Genomic DNA, 21,689 nt, shown 5'->3' on the forward strand with positions numbered 1-21,689 from the left:
GATTGCTTAGTAAAGGGAAGGTAGTGTATCGTCACAAACTGGACCTTATCACGACACCTTAGGGAGGCGACCTATGGAATGTTAACATTAACCTAAACATGTTAACATTAGTTGAGTGAAAAACTGCCACTGAATCCGCTTTGTAAATGCCGGCTCCGATACTCTTCACGAGTGTTACTCTCAGGAACTGGGAAAGATTTACTTACCTTTATTAAAATTAACAACATTTTTTTTTTTCATAAAAAGATCTAATTTTGTTGTCACTAAAACCAATTTTGAAGCATTAATAAAATTATATAAATTTACTACAAACTGAAAATGCCTATAAATCTCAACCGGCTCCGTGGCTTAATGGTTACGGCATCTGCCTCACAAGCAGAAGGTTCAGGGATCAAATCCCAGTCGGTACCTTTGAAATTTGGAATCAGGAATTTGAACTTTGAATATGAACAAAAACGATGATAAATTAGGTGGGATTCGAACTCACACCTTTGGATTGGTGGTCTGGGACGCTAAGCAGTCGGCCATCAGAAGGTTAACACTCTAGCAGTGAAATAATCCGTAGTGTTGAAACATGTTATCTTCTCATAAATACGCGCTGATCCCTGATTTGCCTGAGGGGATTGGAAGTCTAAATATAGATCGAGTTTCCTTCAGATGCTTGTTTTATGTTTAGGCGGGGCCGAACAATGCCCAGCGACCTCGGAATTGGACCGCAAGGAGCTCTGTCATTCTGAAACGGGTCGTTGGAAGCAGCGCGAGGGCTATCATCACCTTAATACCCGGGACTGAGATAAGTTGTATCAGCATTCGGCATATACAAAGTCTGATACAAACTATACTTTCCCATAATATCGCTACCGGTTAGCGGGTATTGGATTGGACCACACACACACACACACACAACTGAAAATGCCTGTAAATCTTAAGATTTTTTAAGAATTCTGTTTCAAAAATAATCAAAACTTGTAACTTAAAACCAAATTAAACTGTTTTTATTTGTGTGTGGACAAAACTTTTGGACAAAAACAACATTATGTCTATCACGAACTACGAAAAGACAGATCCATTAAAAATTGCAAAAAAAAATTAATTGAGGAGTGAGGATAATGAATCGCAAAAAAAAAACGCAGTACAGTTTTGAATCCCAACAGGCTTTAAAATGAACTTTGCAGGCTATGGAATGAAAATTAGCTGAAAGTTTTCAAAACAAGTATGAAGAAAACCATAAACTAATGAAAATCATTTCATTGCTTGTTTCATTGTTATAAATGTTTAAAATGTCTTTTAAATTATTCCCAGCTTATCAATAACATCGCATAGAACCTAAAACTCTTGGGTCCCGGGAATTCCCGGGAAATAACAAAATTCAACTCGCATTTCCCGAGAATAAGAAAATGTCCAGAATTGTCACGCTTTAGCCAGCCTGGTTCAATACGATTCCATTTGAATTATTTTTTTTTATTTTTTATTTTGCAAAAAAAAAATCTTAAGCATGTCAAAGTCACCTTGACTCTCAATGTCAAAAAATATGAATTTTGGAAAATATCTAACATTCAAAATTTTGCATGGGCTTTAACTGTTTTAGAGTTTTTGAATGAAAAAACAGGTAAAATTTTGCATCATTTGATACCCGTATTGCAAACCATGAAAATTTTAGTACTTTAAAAAAATACGGTATTTTGTGAAAATTTGAGTATTTCATAAAAAAAACTATGAAACAGTAAAAATGCATGCAAAATTTCGAATCGTTTGATACCCATATTGCGAATTATGAAAATTTGAGTATTTTCAAAAAATACGGTATTTTGAGAAAATTTTAGTATTTCATTCAAAAAAACTCTAAAACAGTCAAAATGCATGCAAAATTCAAATCGTTTGATATCCATATTGCGAATTATAATTTTTTAGTTTTTTCGAGAATATACGGTATTTTGTAAAAATTTAAGTATTTCATTCAAAAAACTCTAAAACAGTGAAAATGTATGCAAAATTTCAAATCGTTTGAATTAAAAAAAATAGTATATTCGAGAAAATAAGGTATTTTGAGAAAATTTTAGTGTTTCATTCAAAAAACTCTGAAACAGTGAAAATGCATGCAAAATTTCGAATCGTTTGATACCCATATTGCAAATTATAATAAAATGAGTACTTTCAAAAAATACGGTATTTTGTGATTATTGTTAGTATTTATACTTTGAAACTTACCATAACATCAAAAAAATACTAATGGCGTCATCCATAAAGTATGTCACGCACTAGAGGGGGAGGGGGGGGGGGGTCTGAGAAAGTGTGACATTGCGTGTTATAAGTATAGGGGTTTTTCTCTACCAACTCACACGAAATCGGGAAAAGTTGCCCCGACCCCTCTTCGATTTGCGTGAAACTTTGTCCTAAGGGGTAACTTTTGTCCCTGATCACGAATCCGAGGTCCATTTTTTGATATCTCGTGACGGAGGGGCGGTACGACCCCTTCCATTTTTGAACATGCGAAAAAATAGGTGTTTTTCAATAATTTGCAGCCTGAAACGGTGATGAGATAGAAATTTGGTGTCAAAGGGACTTTTATGTAAAATTAGACGCCCGATTTGATGGCGTACTCAGAATTCCGAAAAAACGTATTTTTCATCGAAAAAAACACTAAAAAAGTTTTAAAAATTCTCCCATTTTCCGTTACTCGACTGTAACATTTTTTGGAACATGTCATTTAATGGGAAATTTAATGTACTTTTCGAATCTATATTGACCCAGAAGGGTCATTTTTTCATTTAGAACAAAATTTTTCATTTTAAAATTTCGTGTTTTTTCTAACTTTGCAGGGTTATTTTTTAGAGTGTAACAATGTTCTACAAAGTTGCAGAGCAGACAATTACAAAATTTTACGCGATTTTACGAAAAAAAGTTTTGAAAAAGTTGGTCGTCATCGATCAAGGCCGTTCATGGTCACCCGCGGCAGATACGGACGACGAAACAAAGAGAAACGCAAAAAGTAACTTTTTCAAAACTTTTTTTCGTAAAATCGCGATAACTCGTGATGTTTATAAGCAAACCCCTTATGTCTATATATCAAAATTTTTGTAATTGTCTGCTCTACAACTTTGTAGAACATTGTTACACTCTAAAAAATAACCCTTCAAAGTTAGAAAAAACACGAAATTTTAAAATGAAAAATTTTGTTCTAAATGAAAAAATGACCCTTCTGAGTCAATGTAGATTCGAAAAGTACATTAAATTTCCCATAAAATGACACGTTCCAAAATTTTTTACAGTCGAGTAACGGGAAATGGGAGAATTTTTAAAACTTTTTTAGTGTTTTTTTCGATGAAAAATACGTTTTTTCGGAATTCTGAGTACGCCATCAAATCGGGCGTCTAATTTTACATAAAAGTCCCTTTGACACCAAATTTCTATCTCATCACCGTTTCAGGCTGCAAATTATTGAAAAACACCTCTTTTTTCGCATGTTCAAAAATGGAAGGGGTCGTACCGCCCCTCCGTCACGTGATATCAAAAAATGGACCTCTGATTCGTGATCAGGGACAAAAGTTACCCCTTAGGACAAAGTTTCACGCAAATCGAAGAGGGGTCGGGGCAACTTTTCCCGATTTCGTGTGAGTTGGTAGAGAATTACCCAATTATGAAAATTTGAGAATTTACGAAAAAAAGCGAAAATTTGTGAAAATTTTAGTATTTCATTCAAAAACTCTAAAACAGTTCAAATACATGCAAAATTTCGAATCGTTTGATACCCATATTGCGAATTATAATAATTTGAGTATATTCGAGAAAATACGGTATTTTGTGAAAATTTGAGTATTTCATTCAAAAACTCTAAAACATTGAAAATTCATGCAAAATTTTTAATTGTTTGATACCCATATTACAAATTATAAAAAAATTGAGTACTTTCAAAAAATACGGTATTTTGTGAAAATTCTAGTATTTCATTCAAAAAAAACTCTAAAACAGTCAAAATGCATGCAAAATTCAAATCGTTTGATATCCATATTGCGAATTATAATTTTTTAGTTTTTTCGAGAAAATACGGTATTTTGTAAAAATTTAAGTATTTCATTCAAAAAACTCTAAAACAGTGAAAATGCATGCAAAATTTCAAATCGTTTGAATTAAAAAAAAAGAATATTAAGAAAATAAGGTATTTTGAGAAAATTTTAGTGTTTCATTCAAAAAACTCTGAAACAGTGAAAATGCATGCAAAATTTCGAATCGTTTGATACCCATATTGCAAATTATAATAAAATGAGTACTTTCAAAAAATACGGTATATTATGATTATTGTTAGTATTTATACTTTGAAACATACCTTAATATCAAAAAAATACTAAGGCGTCATCCATAAAGTATGTCACGCTCTAGGGGGGGAGGGGGGGTCTGAGAAAGTGTGACATTGCGTGTTATAAGTATAGGGAAAGCGTGACAAAGGGGGGGAGGGGGGGTAAATTTTGGCTGATTTTAGCGTGACGTACTTTATGGATGAAGCCTAATAGGAAGCTTGAAAATTATCGTTATCGTTAGACGATAATATTATCGACGATAATTCTATCGATTAACAACCTTGATATAAAGTTAAATCTAGCGAAACCACAGAACAATGTGATCGAATAGCTGAGAAAATTTACAAAAGAAAACCTTTGTTAGATCAGAATTCGAAAACGTAGAGCATTTCTAAGGGATGCAACAAAATGTGAGAAAAAAACACTTCAAATTGAATCACGTGAAAGCATGGCGTTTAACACCTAGTTGAGAGTATGAAAAATGGGGAATTCGTAAGGAAATTCTCCCTTCTCCTCGAGCTGTGATAAATAATTTTAAAGGATCCGATAAACATATTTCAGACAAAGGCTCTTTGATCCAGGCACCGCCAAAATGGCATTTGTAGTTTTCATATGATTTTTTCAAACGTTAGGCGAGAAACAAACTATTTTTCTGTAAGTCATACTTATCACTTTTTATTTGCGACCAAAACGGCTAAAATCGGGTAAAAATACATTTACAATTAATCGAATCTCATCCCACTGTGTCACAATATTTTTTTCTCCTCCCTCACACTCTGGGAAAACCACGAGTGTGCTCCAATTGCACTACCACCACCACAACCCACTGCAACTGCAAGCTTGAAATGCACCATACGGATGCTGTGTGCGAGCGGATGAGGCTTTGTGTGTGTGTGTGCCCTTTTTCGAGTGCCTATATCCAGCATCGATTCCGGGCGTTCTAAAGTGGTTCTAGGTCGTTTTATGATGCTGCTGCACGCCACGGCGCGACCAAACACACACCGCGGATTAATGTATTAATGAGCCAAACATAGTCCGGTGGCTTTGTGGACCGGAACCGTACCAGATTTTGGACCGGGGTGGGTGGTACTTTTCCAGCCGGAAGTTAATTTGACCACACACAAATTTTAGAGAGAGAGCGGGTAAAAAACGCTTTGTGACATTTTTCATCATTCATGATGGCGGTGGTCTGGTTTAAAATTTATGACGAATCGACGCTTTTGAGGCGAACTTTTGTTTTTTTGTCTGCTGTGGAAGCACGTGGTATACTAAGTGAAGCGAAATTGTGGTTTTGGCCACGTTGAGAGTGGAAAAACAAAGTTTTTCAAAGCCACGCTTCAATGTGGTTTTGCGAACAACAAAGCTTCTATGCACGAATTTGTGTTAGGAGCAAACTTAAAAATACTATGACTGAGGCCTGTTCTAATGTGGAAATGGAAAAACTCATTTCACGACATCTGCTGCGGGATTGACTCTATTGCGTGATTGAAACTCATTAGCAGGTATCGGTTTCCCGAGCTTAATTTGCACACAATAGGCAGATTTAAATCACTACAAATCGTTTCAATTTGCAAACAACAGTGCATTAACCGTCACTAAAATAAACCTACCTTACCGATCGACAACATTTCACATTCACTTTTCTTTTCTTGCAACCAAAGTCATAACGGTTTCAATCGAAATGACTGGTCTATTACAACGGGTCAAATCTCTTGGAGAGACCACGAAAGCACGAAGGCAAAAGTGGTCGCGTTCAAGTTTACTTTCACTTTTGAATCGAACCGAACCGACTGCAGCGCACATGCCATGGTGGGAGCTTTTGGGGGCCAAACTTGAAATTTATGAGTGACTAACTAAATTGAACCAGCATGAGCGGCTCAATGGTCTAGGGGTATGATTCTCGCTTTGGGTGCGAGAGGTCCCGGGTTCAAATCCCGGTTGAGCCCGGATTTCTTTTTTTTTATTTCTTTTTTTTTCGTTTGACTATGATTTACTAAACATTAATTGTACACCCCTTTTCGATTTCCGTGAAACTTTGCTTTAAGGGGCAATTTTGATTCCTAATCACGAATCCAAGGTCCATTTTTCTATATCTCGTGACGGGGGGTGGTACGACTTCTAGGATATTTTTGGATTACTAATACACGTTTTTATTGATTTGTAGCTCGAAACCGTAAAAAGATAGAAATGTGGTGTCAATGGAATTTTTGTGTAAAATTTGACGACCGATTCAATGACGAACTAAAAATTCCGTATTGTACACCCAAAGGAAAAATATATCTCAAAATCTGCAACATTGGATTTGCTGCAGAAAATGTCACATTTTATAACATTTTTTGCAGCAAGCCCGTAGATCATTTTTGCCCGCGTGTAAAAAAATCAGCGATCTGCAGTTCTCACCAACACATATAATGCTGGCCCGTCCCCGAGCAACACTCCAAAGAGAAGCATATGTTGGTGCTCTTTCACTAACTTTTCATCAAGCGTCCATGGCGCGGTGGTAGCGTGTCGGATCAATAATCAAGAAGTTGGTTGTTCAATCCTCGTACTGCAAAGTGTTTTTTTTGTGAAATACAACCAAAAAGCCGTCGGTAATGTCGAAAATTGTCGGTAACGGGCAAAAATGTCATACTCCTATATCGCAAAAAATGCATGAGGACAGTTTTCATGCAGATTCTGATATACTTTCATGCCACCATGCATCACAATCATGCGACTGCCAGTTGGGTGTATTTTCATGTAAAAAAGTTGAAAAATTGTTGTAAATTCGATACCATTTTCCGTTACTTCTCGAATCTGCAATAAAAACATTTTTTCATTTTAAAATTTCGTGTTTTATGTAACCCTGCAATACTTTTCAGAAGGTATCAGTTTTTTAAAAAATAAGGGGTTTGCATGTAATCTTCGCGAGTAATAAAAATTCTAAGAAAATATTTTCTAAAAAAGTGATGATTTTTAAGTTTTTACCCCTTCAATTCAATTGTGTACTTTTAAAAGATATTTTTTTAGTTCTGCCAATTTTGCATAAGGAGATGGCTCTTTTGAACGTTTACGTTATGCTAGAATGAGAGGGTTTTTTCTAAAAATATTTTATGGTAAGTGACAGTACCTATCTTTTTTTTTTACTTTATTTTAGAAAAATCCCCACATTCAAGCAGTGCACGACCCACAACAAATATCCGAAGCGTCACTGTTATGCAAAATTTGCTGAACTTTCCGAAAAAAAAATGAATGTAAAAGTACACGGTTGAATTTAAGAGGTCAAAAATGTGGCCAAAAATGGTCAAAATCTTGGAGTTGTTTGAAAAGCTGTTCGACTCAACAGCTTTGATATCATTATTTAAAAAATAAAATATTTATACAAAAAACATCAGAGAACATGCAAGTTTTTATATTTTAGGAGTGAAGATTCTGTTATCTATGAGTTGAATTCTATTTAAAAAAAATTAGCAGTTATTGGTAAATTACTTGAAAAGAATAATATTTTCAACAAATAAGTATGGTGGCATTAAAACTTTTCCGAAAAAAAAAACAATAAATAAAAATTAAAACATGTTTTTCAAAAATTTTATGAAAAAAAATCATTCTTCAAATTTTATGAAAAAAAAATCATTCTCTCTAGTAGGATCAGTTCATTAAAAAAAAAGAAAATGATACTGTATTCTTATATTTTTTATGAGGTCAGCCTTTTTGCAATTTTAGCAATTTTCAAATGCGGACCTAAAATTTCAAATTTTGAAAGGAAAATCAGAAAATTTCTCACAAGTTTTAGGTTTATTAAATTGTAAAAATATTAAATAGTCGCTGAGGTATCCTCATGAAAAAGTTGAAAAATTTAATTAATAAACAAAAACCCATTTTTCATGTTTTTTTTTTCTTTTGTAACATTTTTTCTGCAATCAGAGTCAAGTCAAGTTTCGTTTCAAATTAAAGTATTCATCTCAAAATGAGGTACACATTGTAATTTTTTTGATTGAGTGATTCTATACATTTTTGCAAATAGACTTCCGATGCAATGGCGCACTACAAATGTTAATAAATGACAAGAAGAGTGCTAGGCGTCATTTAACCTAAGGCACTCTCCAGGATCCCTTCGAAAGATTGGCTGCGCTAGGGTCTGATTAGATTAGATTAGATTATGAAAATGAGTACTTCTTTATATAATCAACTCACGCTATCTCAAAAACTATCAGTTTGATTTTCAATGTTGAAAATCAAACTTTTGTAAATTTTTTAAAGGTTTTTTGAACCCTTTTTGAAAAACTGATTTTGGACACTTTGGACAAAATGTTAGCCTACACAGTAAAAAAAATAACATCTTTTTTATGTAATTTTACCAAAATTTTGACTGAAAAAAATAAATTACACCGGTAGCAAAATTACACATTTTCAAATGTGAAATTATAGATTTTTTCTGACATAAAAGATGTACACTAGGATGTAACAAAAATGACTTTTTGGCGGGCATTCAAGGGTTTGTTCCGGTGGGCGTATTGAGCCAAAATATGAGCTTAATTGGACGTAACAGGAGCTGGCGCTTTGCATTTGAATTTTAAATGGGATTTAACCCGTTAAAAAAGATTTTTTTCAAAAATGTCACTTTTTGAGGCATTTTGGCCACTGAAGCGTTTTTTTTTTCAACATCATTGGCGTGTAGGCCTGAACCTTGCGCATCTTTTGGTATATATAACATTGAAATTTGGAGCACCCTGGAGCTTGGTACAGACCTTCAAAGTTTGTCATTTTTTCGAAAAATCGGCCCCGGCAAAAAAGATATGCGTCGCGCCTCGCGACGCCATAGACGCCATTTGATTGGCCTGTGGAAGCTAGCGTTTTGCATTCGAATTTGAAATGGGATTTAACCCTTAAAAAGTGTTTTTTTTTTTCATAATTGACATCATAATTGATACTTTTTCTCCACGAAAAATTTTTAGTTTCAGAAAATTTATCCTTTATGAAAAAAGCCTATAACTATAAAAGGGATCTTTTTATTAAACAAAATTAAGTAATTTTTGATTGAAAATCTGATTTTGCAACTGAAAATTTATTTTTTGATATTCGGTTTGACAATTTTTTTATCAAAATCACTTTTTTCAAAAATTATTTCAGACTAATCTCCAGTACCAGTTTTGTACCATGCTAAACTCTTGCGCAAAATATGTCTTTTAAGTCTCCTAGAACATATAAAGTTCCCAAAAGTTTTTGGTCAAAATAAAAAAAAAACGATGACATTCACACTCTTCAGATTTGCTCTTCAACAAAAACAACAAATTCATCAATTAGAAAATGACATCAAGTTTATGTAAAAGAAAACTTGTAGCTTTAGAACGATGAAATCAGTTTATGAGATAAAACTTTAAAAATAAGCTAACAATAAATCAGTCCAATTATTTCATTTGTTTACGTTGTTCAACTGTTGGCAAAACTTCCAGCAATTTCCTGCAAAATAACACAATTGTTGAATCCGGCGAAATCCTCGCTCCAAATTGTGGTCCCGCGTTCCCAATCTCAAAGTTTGCCTTTGACCTAATAAACATAAACAAGTTTGGTGGAATTTCCGCGCAACCGCTTACATTGCTTTATTGCCCCGAATCAATCCCAATTTTGGCGGCCCGCGGGACGACCCTCAGAGTGATTCCTTGCCTTTTTACAACCACCCCCACCCAAACTCTTCAGTAGGGGAAATATACCCATTTTAATCACTCTAAGCCGTTCGACCAATTATCATCACTTTTGCCATTTTCCGCTATTAAATCAACATTTTCAGATGTACCAACAATGGAGAGTTGCTTGCTCACTTTTATTTGAGCTATTTATTACTTTGAAACAGTCAAAAACACTTTATGAAAGCTGTAATTCATGATCAAAGTGCTGATAGGCCGATAATAGAAATAGGCTGAGAAAGGGTATAGTTCCCCTATATAGGCTGGGGCGAGATCCATTCAACTGATGACTTCCCCGTGCGCGGATATCATATCTACCCGCGGAAAATTCACCACCCAACTCGCGCTTTTCAGGGGGGGTTGGAAATTCATTTATGTGCTTATTTATGGGCTATTGTCACAAAACTCATTTCTGCACCCCCGCTGCCACCAACCTCCTCCCCATGGCAACTTTCGGGGGTTGGTTGCGTTGGAGTTTTTGTTGTTTGAACTTCTTTCTTCGTCTTCTTTTCCTTAGTCTTCTACTTTGGCCCCCACCCGGAGATGGTTCCGGCCGATTTGGGCCGAAATGAAGAATTGCTTTTTGGCTGCAGACTCAACGCCCCAACGCAAAGCCACCATTTCCACCGTGATTTTGCTATTTGTTTTAGGGAAGTAAACAAAATTCCGTCGTGATGCGGCTGGGACTCCCCCCTCTTTCCGGGGTTTTTAAAGGGCACCTTCCCCTCCCGAAAATAACAGAAAATATTTAAAAAAGTGTTTTTAAATCTTTACAACTTTCCTTGAAAAAAAATTAGTAAAAATTGGACATAAAAACCAAACCAACCAAAAATAATTTTTAAACAAAAAAAGAACAACATCTTTTTAGCGTGCACATCTGGGAGCTCAAAAAGAAAAACTTTTTTCCTGATTCGCCAAATGAGCGTGTATGTGTTGCTCCGGTGATGTTTACGGGGAGTCGAAACTAGTTTTCCACAATGTCAAAGATTCGGTGGCCCCAAAAACATTGTTTTTTAAATGTCTTTTGAAAAGCTGTAAGCAAATAGATGTTTTTGTGACTACTACAGATTTTAAATTTTTTTAACAGAATTATTTGCTAATGTTCTGATCGATTACAATTATTCAATATTATTGAAAAAAAAAAAAAGCAAAATCAATTATAAAATGGATTTTTAAAGTGTTTTGTTCCATTCCTAGTCAAATCAATGTTAAATATCCAATTTCATCCAAATCAAATAGAAGAAAAATTATAATTGGAAGAAACTTCAAACCTATGTACTGCCCATGATCGCATAAATGTCCCATATGCATTTTCATCACTTTTGAGTTATTGATGCAGTTTGGTTAAAAATCGTGTGCTCTTTCAAAAGAGCATATAACATCCAGTACTTTGTTCTAGAAATCAGGAGGAAATCCTGTTTTTTCGTGAAAACTTAACACGTAGCCTTATGTGTGGGACAAACTTCCCTTGCGTTTTTCTCAGCTTGCTGTTTTTGCATATGGGACATTTATGCGAACATGGGCAGTGTAAGTATATCATGAATTTCAAAATGTGATTAAGAATCATCAAATTTTTTTAAATATACTCTCTAAATGAGTAATGTTTTTTAATCCAACAAGATTATATCTGAAAAGAGAAATAATAATACTTGCATGCTAAGCTCAGCCTTTTCAAATAAAATTCAAAAATCAAGTTTACACTTCCTAAAATTCATTAAAAAAAATAGAATAATTTTTATTTGAAAAATTAGAAATGTTTATGAGATCAGAACAAAATATTATAATTATAGTGTTTTTTGTTATTCATGAAAATTATTTTAAAAAGCTAAGGTTTCCTTTTATTTAATTAATTTTATAATCTCCAAGATAACAGTGATTGCGTTTTTCAAGCGATTACAAAATTTATTGGAATCAAAGTCCACTCAACTAAAATCTTTTAAAATAAGTAGTTCAGTTGATTGATTTTTATTGTTCGTTGACGCATTGTTGTATTGATAAATGAAATCACAAAATTTAAATAAGGCTGGTACAAATATTTTTAAAAGTTTTTGTCACCCCCCCCCCCCCCCCCCCTTCAAAATTGTCCCGAAAAATCAGGGGGCAAAAAACATATTTTTGCAATAAACTTCAAAATTTCAATGAAAATTCAAGTGCAACCAGCTGAAATCAAATTAAAAAACATTCTCCTGCGTTTAAAATCATTTTTAGCATGTTTGGGTTTATTAAAAAATCTTAAGATTTTTTGAAAATTTTCGATGCAAAATCTTTTTTTTCGATACAATTTTTGTTTTTGTCAGATCTTAGATTTTTTGAAAACTAATGATTGCAAAACAACTGAACTAGTGTAAAATGCATTTTAAAACACTTTTTTCATTTAAATGTAAAGACTATGGCTTGTTATTTAAATTTTTATTTTTTTTTTTTGCCCCCCCCCCCCTGACCTCTGCCAGGGCCGAGGGACAAAAACTTTTTTAAATATTTGCATCGGCCTAAGTTACAATTTTTCCAAAATAAACATTTTTGAACGACTCGGATAAATCCAAGCACAATTTTATCCATTTACCGTAAACTGGGGTGACTTTGATAGCCCGGGGTGACTTTGATAGGTTTTTCAAATGCCTGTCAAATTAATATCTAAACATTTTTGAGAATTTTGGGTATGTAAGCATTAAGGGATAGCTTATTATCAAACATATATGCAAAAATGTGACTATTACATTGGATGTATCGAAATTTGTGGCCAAATCAAATTTCTATCAATGTCACCCCGGGCTATCAAAGTCACCCCAGTTTACGGTATTATTTTTAACCATTATTGGACACCCTAGAAGAGTTCACGGGCATTTTTCACAAGTTTTCAATATTTTAAGCACTATTTCATAACTCTTTGCAAAGAAATGAAATCTGAAATCTTTTCAACAGTTCTGACTATTTTTTCATCAATTTATTGCTTTTATGCAGAAAAATTGCAAATTAAAAATAAAGTTTTTTTTGCCCTTTTATGATAACATATAATCAATAAATGAGAGCTTTTGCTCTCTTTTCGTTGAAAAAAAAAATTTTGTTAACAAACATGGCTAAAAAATATTTAAAACAAATTTACAGACTTTTAAACACATGTTAACACAATAACAATAAATTTGTTTACAGTTACTGAAAAAACAACATATTTTAGTCATGTTATTAATGTATTGTTATAAAATAATTTTAAACATCAATTATGATGTTTCAGTTAAGTACAATAAACTGTTGTTTTGATTCATTATAAATTGTTATGGTTTCATCACCTTTGGTACTTTTAACGTGAAAAAAACAGTTACATTATACTCTTGATTAAAAAAAATTGCAATTAGGTTGTTCATAATTATTTATAGGTTGCTGTTAAAATTGCAAAAAAAAACATTTATTTTTCATTTTTGTAGGTTAAATTCTTGTCCTCTTTTGGAAAATCCATCATTTTCGTTGTCCTTTATTGAACCCCCTTAATTTTGCTCGAAAGTTAGCACTTCCTGGTGTTATTTCAGTAATGTTTTTTTTTTTAATTTACACTATTTCGACTTCTTGGTGTGAAATAATTAGGCAAAAAATTATCTTAAAAATAAAATGCAGTTATTTTGGCGAAAAGGACAATTAACCCTTTACAGAACAACCCCGCCTTTAGACGGGCTTCGATCTAAAAAATCGCCAAAAAATCATTTTTCAACAAATTTTTGATGGTTAAAAGCTCCGGATAGAAGAACTCTTAAAATTTTAGAAAATGTTAGGGTTTTGGACTTTTGGAAGCTTTAGAAAAATCCGTCATTTTCGTTGTCCTATACTGGACCCCCTTAATTTTGCTCGAAAGTGTGCAGTTCCTGGTGTTATTTCACTATTTCGACTTATTGGTGTGAAATAATAAGTCCAAAAATTATCATAAAAATAAAATGCAGTTAATTTGGCGAAAAGGACAATTAACCTTCGAAAACCCAACCCCGCCTGTAAAAGGGTTTCGATTTAAAAAATCGCCAAAAATCTATTTTTTTACCAATTTTTGATCTTTAAAAGCATTGGAAAGAATTACTCTTAAAATTTTAGAAAATTCATGGGTTGGAAGTTTTACTTGTTTTATGTGACCTTTCCAATTTTTTAAAAAATGTCATTTTTAAGGGTCAATTTTGGCTGTGTATTTCACTAACATTTTCTATATTTAAAGTAAAAAGAAGTATGCAGCAACTTATGCAGTGTCCCAGCCTCTACGCATTTTTTTAAAATTTAAATGACAATGGTGCCATTCTAGAGCATAAATTATGAAAAACAAGCAAAACATTGAAAAAGTGACTTTAAAAACACGAAAAAAAAAAGGCAAAATGTAATGATAGGAGGTGATAGCATAAGCCAAATACTACCAAAAACAAAGATAAACTATTCTAGATAAATGCAAATTAAAATACTAAAAATAAAACAAGAAAAATATAAAAAAAAAGAGAAGTAAAGTTTTTCGTAGAACAAAAGTTGTTCAAAATGACCTCCTGAACCTGGGAAAAATAAAAAAAATCGAAATGAAAATTGGGCAGTAGAGGGTTAAATGTCAATCAATATTGTTTTAAATTATGCGGAAAAGCCAAATAAAAGATTTGTAGACAAATATCTGCTTGAAATTGTGATTTTATTGAATTTTTCAGCAAAACACTTTCAGAGGGTACATTAAGGGAAAGTATACCCTAACATCTGTTTTGAACATCCCTATTACAATATTTTTGGATTTAATTACGTTGTTGTTTTATACAGGGGATATAAAAAATTTCAAAAAAAGGTTAGTTTAATCAAATAAACAAGTTCAATTAATACTGATCAAAAGTTGAATCAAAAAACTTTGTAATCAAAAACTATGAGTAAAAGATTAAATTGATTTTTATATAAAATAATCATCAGAAAGTAGTCTCTTCCAATTCTAGTCATAAACACCAAATCCGAAAGTAAAAACAGCTCCCAAACGGCCCTGCCCCAAATTTGATGGCCACGTGAACTTCATTAAAGTTCATTACTGCTATAAAATCCGCAAACAAAAAAGTGAAAACCTCCAAATTATTCGGCTTAACGAAGCATAACGAAAACTTTCCGTCCAAATGTGCTCGCGACACTGTCACTGTGAGTGTGTGAAAAGAGAAAACTGTCACTGCAAAAACAGATTGACCTTTAAAAAAAGAGAGGCACCAGAAAAATCTGTTCGGAAACCAAATAACCGCCAAAATTGCCACGTGATGCCACCACACACGAGGGCTCGACAATCGGTTCCAGGTGTGCTGGCTGGAAATGGCAGCAGCGGCGTTCCGGGGCATTATTTTTAACATTATTATTCTATTTAGATCTCTTCATAAATAAAACTCATCGCCATTGTGTCTGCTCACGTGTGTGTGTGTGTGTTTGTGTGTGATTCGATCTGATCTGATCTGGCCGCTACTATTGTTAGGGTGTGTGTGGGTGGGTCACCTGTGGATGGTACCTCCATATCTGGGTGTCGTTTCATCTGTCACAGTCAGCATCGATGGCACCGAACCCGTGGTGGCGCGATAACAAACAGACAAAATGACACGAAAATGCCTCTATGGCACTGACAGAATTGCAAAAATAATAATGCCAGTGACATTCCGACACGGCTATTGAAATTAAATTACATCTTTACATCATTTTGAGGGCAATAAACTTTAAAGATGCTCAACTTGATTGTCTTACACATTTTTTATTATTGATCATTAGTTAACATTACACTTGATAATTAGGACTAGTGATTTTCCACGATTTCTCGTCAAATTTGCTCGTCGCCAGGGTTGCCAGGTTGCCGGATAAATCTGGGAATGCCAGATTTTTCAAGTGTCAGCCAGAATAAAGATTCATCCTTCTCAGTGCCAGATATCGACAGATTTTGCCAGATTTTTCACTTTCGGCCCAAATTTGAACAACTTTTTGATTAAAATGAACGAATTTGATTGAAAACAAAAAAAAATATGTTTTTCTTTAAGAGAACGTATATTCAGCATTTTTGAGGCCATAAAATTCATTAAACCAATTGAATTCTACAAGCTTTTGAATCAATTCATATCCTCTCTACCCTTCACCATTGAGGATAGCACACAAGCGAAATGTTAGATTTTCGTCTGCCAGATTTTTCCAGATTTTTGATCGATACTTTGCAAGATTTTTAAAATTTTGACCTGGTAACCTTGCTCGTCGCCATGAAATTTGCTATCAAATTGCTGTCAAATTGCTCCTCAGTGTATTTAACATTTTATATTTTGATTGAAACACTTTACAAGATTCACAAGACGAGTTTTTGAAGAAGTTGTAAAAAGTGTATGGCATATTTAAAACTTATTTTTGAAGACATTGTTAACTACTTTCAATATTTTACGATATGCAGATAATTGATTGCAAATTTCTAGTGAACATAGCGCTGAATGTTCATGCCATGGATTATAAAATGTGCAGTTTCCAGCATTTCAAAACACATGACATTTTTTTTTTTCTTTATTACTAAAAAAATCAAAAAAAGCAAAGCAATCCACTTTCACGACCCCGAGTCTTTAGTGGTCTCTGTTGCAAGTTTCTGCTCATTTCTAGGCTTCCGAAGGTTATGTGTGGTGAGTCAACCAAAACCTCTTTTACGCAAATGGACCGACGTTTTACTTCCCCATCCGAAGCCGCTAACCACCGTGCCACGAGGCCCTCCAAAAAAAATCCAAAATAATGTGTAAAAACGTTATTCCAAACATCAGCGAGAGAAAACGCAAAGTTTGAGATATTTAAGTTTAAAAATTATTAAAATGGGAGGAACAATTTAAATAAAATTCAAGGAAAGTAAAATAAATATATGTGTGTTACTTATGATTTAGAAAAAAAAACATACAACAAATTTTCTTTTATGTAATTTGTTGAGGATTTTGCAATCATTATTTTTTTTTGTCTTAGCTTTTGCAATACTCAAATTTCCCGTTTGCTGTAAACCATGACAACAAACACAATTTTATTTTTGCAATTCCACTGTGAAACTGTCAACTTTTCCTGTCTTTCTGGAGAACCGAAACGGCCTACTTTTCCTTACCAAAAATAACAGAATGGAAAATTAATACCTTTCGATAACAGTACTGAAAAGTTCTACTTTTCAGCACTGAAATGGGTGCTGAAAAGTTGAACTTTTCAACACTAGTATCGAAAAGTTACATTTTTCAATATGTTTTAGTTTTGAACGGTGAATTTACTAAACACATGAAGCGCTTTTCGGAATTATCAAAAATGTTGTAAGCAACTCGTTGCAAAACTTGATTTTTTCAGCACTCGTCGTATTTATCCAACTCGGTAAACCTCGTTGGATAAATGTACAACTCGTGCTGAAAAAATCTTCTTTTTGCAACTTGTTGCATAAACTACTATTTTGTTTAGGATGTGACTCTTTGTTTAGGAGATATATAAGCAAATTAATTGTCTAAAATCTCAGTAAAATAAGGATAGCTGAATGAAATTTCACAAAATTGAACTCTCATAAAGGATTTTTTACGATGAATATTTTGTGTCAAGTGGTTAAATTCTGTATCATGAACTACTGCTTGGACTACTGCTAATTTTTTCAGTGACTGTTCTGTACGATATTATTCTGAAATATTTTTTGCCTTTTTTCATGCAGATTTTAGAATACCGTGAAATTTAATGTTTTGCTCAAGAGAGCACACAGGCTTCAAATTATTAGCTATGAAAAAAAAAACTTTAAATGATTTTAATCATAATTTTCTACATTTTGAAGCAACATTAACTTAATAAACTAAAACCCCTATTTTTTGCATTTCACTATCAAAATGTAATGTTTAAAAAAAGTTATTTAACTCAATGAATGTTTCAATTTATTGCAAAAGAAGTTTTCAAGTTTTTGACCCCATTACTTTTCAGTGAAGTCACAAAGTTGAAAATTAAATAAACATAGACCTTATTTGACTATGTAAAAATTCACGATAATAACAACAAAAGGTGAAGATTTACAACTCTGGGGCAGTAATTGAAAAGGACGCATAACATTTTGACAGCTAGAACTGCTTTCCAAATTCCAAGACAAATAAGAATCCCTCAAAGTTGAATGGTATTTTTTTTTTTTTTTTTTTAAGAGAGTTACATAAAGCTTGAGAGTTAGCAAAATGGTTTAAACTGTCAAAACGCTTATCTACCCTTTATCGTGTTACTCCAGATATGTAGGTAAATTCAAAAGTGTTATTTCAATAGAAATAAAGTGCTGAATTTTTAAAAATAAATTAAAATATTTTAATAAGCATTCAACAAATAACCATATTCCAAAATTATTCTAATTTTCCATTCAAATAAATATTCGTTAGTTAAATATTCGCAAACTTATGAGCATTTGAATTTTTACAGAAATTTCCCTGTCATTTGATCCAACCTCTGTGTGATGAATTTTTTTTTAATTTTCGCTTGACCCCAAGGAAACATTACCCTTTAAGTCGTTTTGCTAAGGAAAAAAACAAAGCAAAAAAACTAATAATAATCAAATGTCATGTCTGCTCTCATTTCTCATTTAAATTTTGGAATTCTTTTTCAATAATGAATAGGAAATATACAATAGAAAATAATTTCATTACAATTTCCATGAACCCTTTCAGGCCTGAATTTTCAAAAAAAAAATCTTCAATGATGGGAAAATGATTCAGAGGACAATACGAAAATTATAGGCTTTTTGATTTTGATTTTCGGGTCATATGACCCATCAGGCTTGAAAGGGTTGAAGGTTTTATTGAAATCAATAATTATTCCAAAACATAATTAAGAAAGCATTGATTAAAGTCCAGGTTACCAAAAATTATGAACATAGAAAAAGGCTTATTTAAATTTAAAAAGAATTTTAGTTTTTCAGGAAAAAAAACAAGTGACTGTTTCCAATGCCTAATGATTCAAAACTTTAAAAAAGTCAGGGTTTAGTAAAAAAAATAAAGCCAAACTGTCACAAATTACCTTAGAAATAAATTAATTTAACACTTGCCATATGTTTGCAAAGTGTCTCGGAGATTATAAAAAAATCATCAGGTTTTACTTCAGTTTACAATCTGCCAACTGAAATTTCTTTATTTTTAAAATGACAAAAGTTAAACAAATTTGATTTAAAAGTGACAGATTAACCTTGAAAAACAAAGAGAAACAAATTAATTGCAAATTATTTTCAATAATAAAGCAAAATTTGGTCATGTTTTGAAACACAAATTTGTTAATTATGCTCTGAATTTTTATTAAAATTAGAATGGAATGGAGACATTAAAAAAAGTAACCACAAATATTCTAAAAACAATATTGAAGAAACAAAGTGCATGCATCAAACTAAATATTTAGAGGTCAGTAAACAACCAAACCAGAAACCAATTGAATTAACTCATTCATAATCGTCAGCAAATTTAAAATTACAATTTACAGTGAAATTTAATCAGATTATCACAACTGGATAGCACACGACAGCACGTGGGGGTGCGATATGTTCATCAAATATTATTCCGTCACGTCGAAATGTAAACAACACCTCTCTCTGCCTAGGGATACATCGTCATCAAGTTCGTCCAATCTGTACTACATATCCACACCCACACCCACGCGCTGCATATCAACAGTCCCAGCAAAATCCTTTCGGCGTCCAATCTGCGCTTCATTTGGGAAAACAAAGACCACCCCCTCCCTAATTTCACCTGTTTGCCGGTCAAACACGTGTCCCGGCACTACACTCTCTCAACTCCACCCCACGAGGGTGTTAAAAAATTACCTCTATTCTCGAACAAATGCGGATCACTGCCGTACCCGGCCGTCGCCATTCCGGCAAGGACCAGACCCGCCAAGGTGGCCATCGTCCGGACTGCGCCCAAATTGTGCTTCATTATTCCTGTTTGCTTTCGTCATCAATTTGGTCCGACTTCAGCGGCGTCCTTGTTGACCATCCCGAGCCGGATGCATCTCCTAGTTGCTTTCCTCCGGTAGATGGAACGGAATCTTCCAACTCGATGGCCACGACATTCACGGCGAAGCTGAGTCGATAGACACTTGTTCACTCTCAATTAATCCAATTAACAGGGTGAGAGATCACTTTTTCGGCGGAAGATTCACGAGAGAAAAAAAGGACACTCTTTTGGAACCACTTGCTACGCGACAATCCGGAACAGGAGCCGGAGTCTTAGTTAGTCAACACTCGTTACTCTGATTAATGCACAAATACGCACACACATACACCCCCAATCTAGCTTGATTTCAGGTAAACAGATTAATCTTGCCTCGATTCTTGCCGAACAAACCTTCCAGCCGAGTACTCACGGAACGACTAATCTACGCCGAACTACCAGAACCTACTGACGGCCGTCCCAAAACTTCAAACAAGAGTTTGAAATATCGCGAAAAAAAAAACTGAACCTCCTCCACACACATCAAGTTGTAGAACGCGACTCATCAATTGCAACACGGGAAAAACGCTCTGAACACAACCAAACCAAATTTCACCTGTATGTTCTAATGAATGGTTCTTTTCCCCGTACCCCCCCATCGTTCGCCATTCAGGTTTCCATTGCGATTCAAAGTTTGGCTTTGTTTGTGTTGTTTAATTCAATTGTTGTCATGGTAGCGAGCGATAGTACACAGGCAGGGTTAACAACACCCACCATCTACGGACGGGACCGGCTCAACGACGAGTGTTGGAAGGTGCGTTACATGAATAACATGATGGGTTTTTGATGTCGGTGTGTGTGAGTGTGTTATGATAATGTTATGTTACGGTGTTATACAAATTATTGTTAGTTTACTTTTCTGTTAGATGACAAATATTGTAATTGTACTTATTGAAACCCTTTAACTAACATTTGCCTGAAATTTTCAGAGCTTGTTTTCACATATAAAACTAGCATTTGGTAAAAATATGAGCACTCTATTTCAACGGGAAGTGAGTCAAAATTTCAAAATTCAAAATGCATCTGAACGGGCTTAAAAATACAACAAAATGCGGGGTGGTACATCCAAATTGGTTAAATCTAAAGGGAGTTATTGGCATTTTAGTGAAAAATAGCACAATTTTGAAACTCAAATAAAAAAGTATTTCATCCAGATATCTACTCGATTCGACCTGGAGCTTGAAGGGAGCGTCTGGAACTACCATCTGAGACCAAGAACGCTTTGGGTAAGGCAGTTTATCACATAAAATAGATACTTTTTCTTTCGGGAGACCCCTTAGATCTCATTTTCTGGCGATAATTTTATCATATTCGTGCTCCTGAGTCAATTTTACAATAGAAACATGCATAAAACGGTTTATTTTCATTTATTTTAACCCCTTAAAAAATTAAAAAAAAACATAAAAAACATATTTTTAAAAAAATCTTCGAATCACATTTATTGAAAATCAAGTTCGTTTCCAAGGATACTGGATGTCACCAGAAGAAGAGCAGCATCTAAAAATTTTTTAACTTTAATTTTTAAAAGGGATAAAATGGATGAAAGTAAACATTATTCCCATGATTTTCTTAAACCGAGAAATTGTAAATTTTAAAGATTTTGTCCCTGTTCTCCCGAAAATGAAAAAATATGATTTTTTGGTCTGAAATTAAAGATTTGGTTGTTAAAATTGTGCAACATTTGAATACTAAGTAATTGAGTGAACTTTTAAAGCAATAAAATTGGGCAAATCTCAGGTTAGTTTTCAAAAGGTCGTTAGCGCCACCCTGACCCCAACACT

At 33.6% G+C, this 21,689-nt stretch overlaps 1 protein-coding gene and 1 non-coding gene across 2 annotated transcripts in view; one reads left to right on the forward strand and one right to left on the reverse strand.

The window, feature by feature from the left end:
- The window catches only part of LOC120432611 (uncharacterized), a 47,511-nt gene extending 27,095 nt beyond the window's left edge, over positions 1–20,416 (reverse strand). Inside the window, exon 1 of the mRNA XM_052711292.1 lies at positions 19,740–20,416. Coding sequence (XP_052567252.1) covers positions 19,740–19,851 — 112 coding nt within the window. The 5' untranslated portion in view covers positions 19,852–20,416. The remainder of the gene's footprint in view (positions 1–19,739) is intronic.
- Trnap-ugg (transfer RNA proline (anticodon UGG)) lies at positions 6,170–6,241 on the forward strand. The gene has a single exon. It is a non-coding gene; the product is annotated as a tRNA-Pro (tRNA).
- Positions 20,417–21,689: the final 1,273 nt, after the last annotated feature.

Source organism: Culex pipiens, chromosome 3 (genome assembly GCF_016801865.2).
Source record: "Culex pipiens pallens isolate TS chromosome 3, TS_CPP_V2, whole genome shotgun sequence".
NCBI lineage: Eukaryota > Metazoa > Arthropoda > Insecta > Diptera > Culicidae > Culex > Culex pipiens.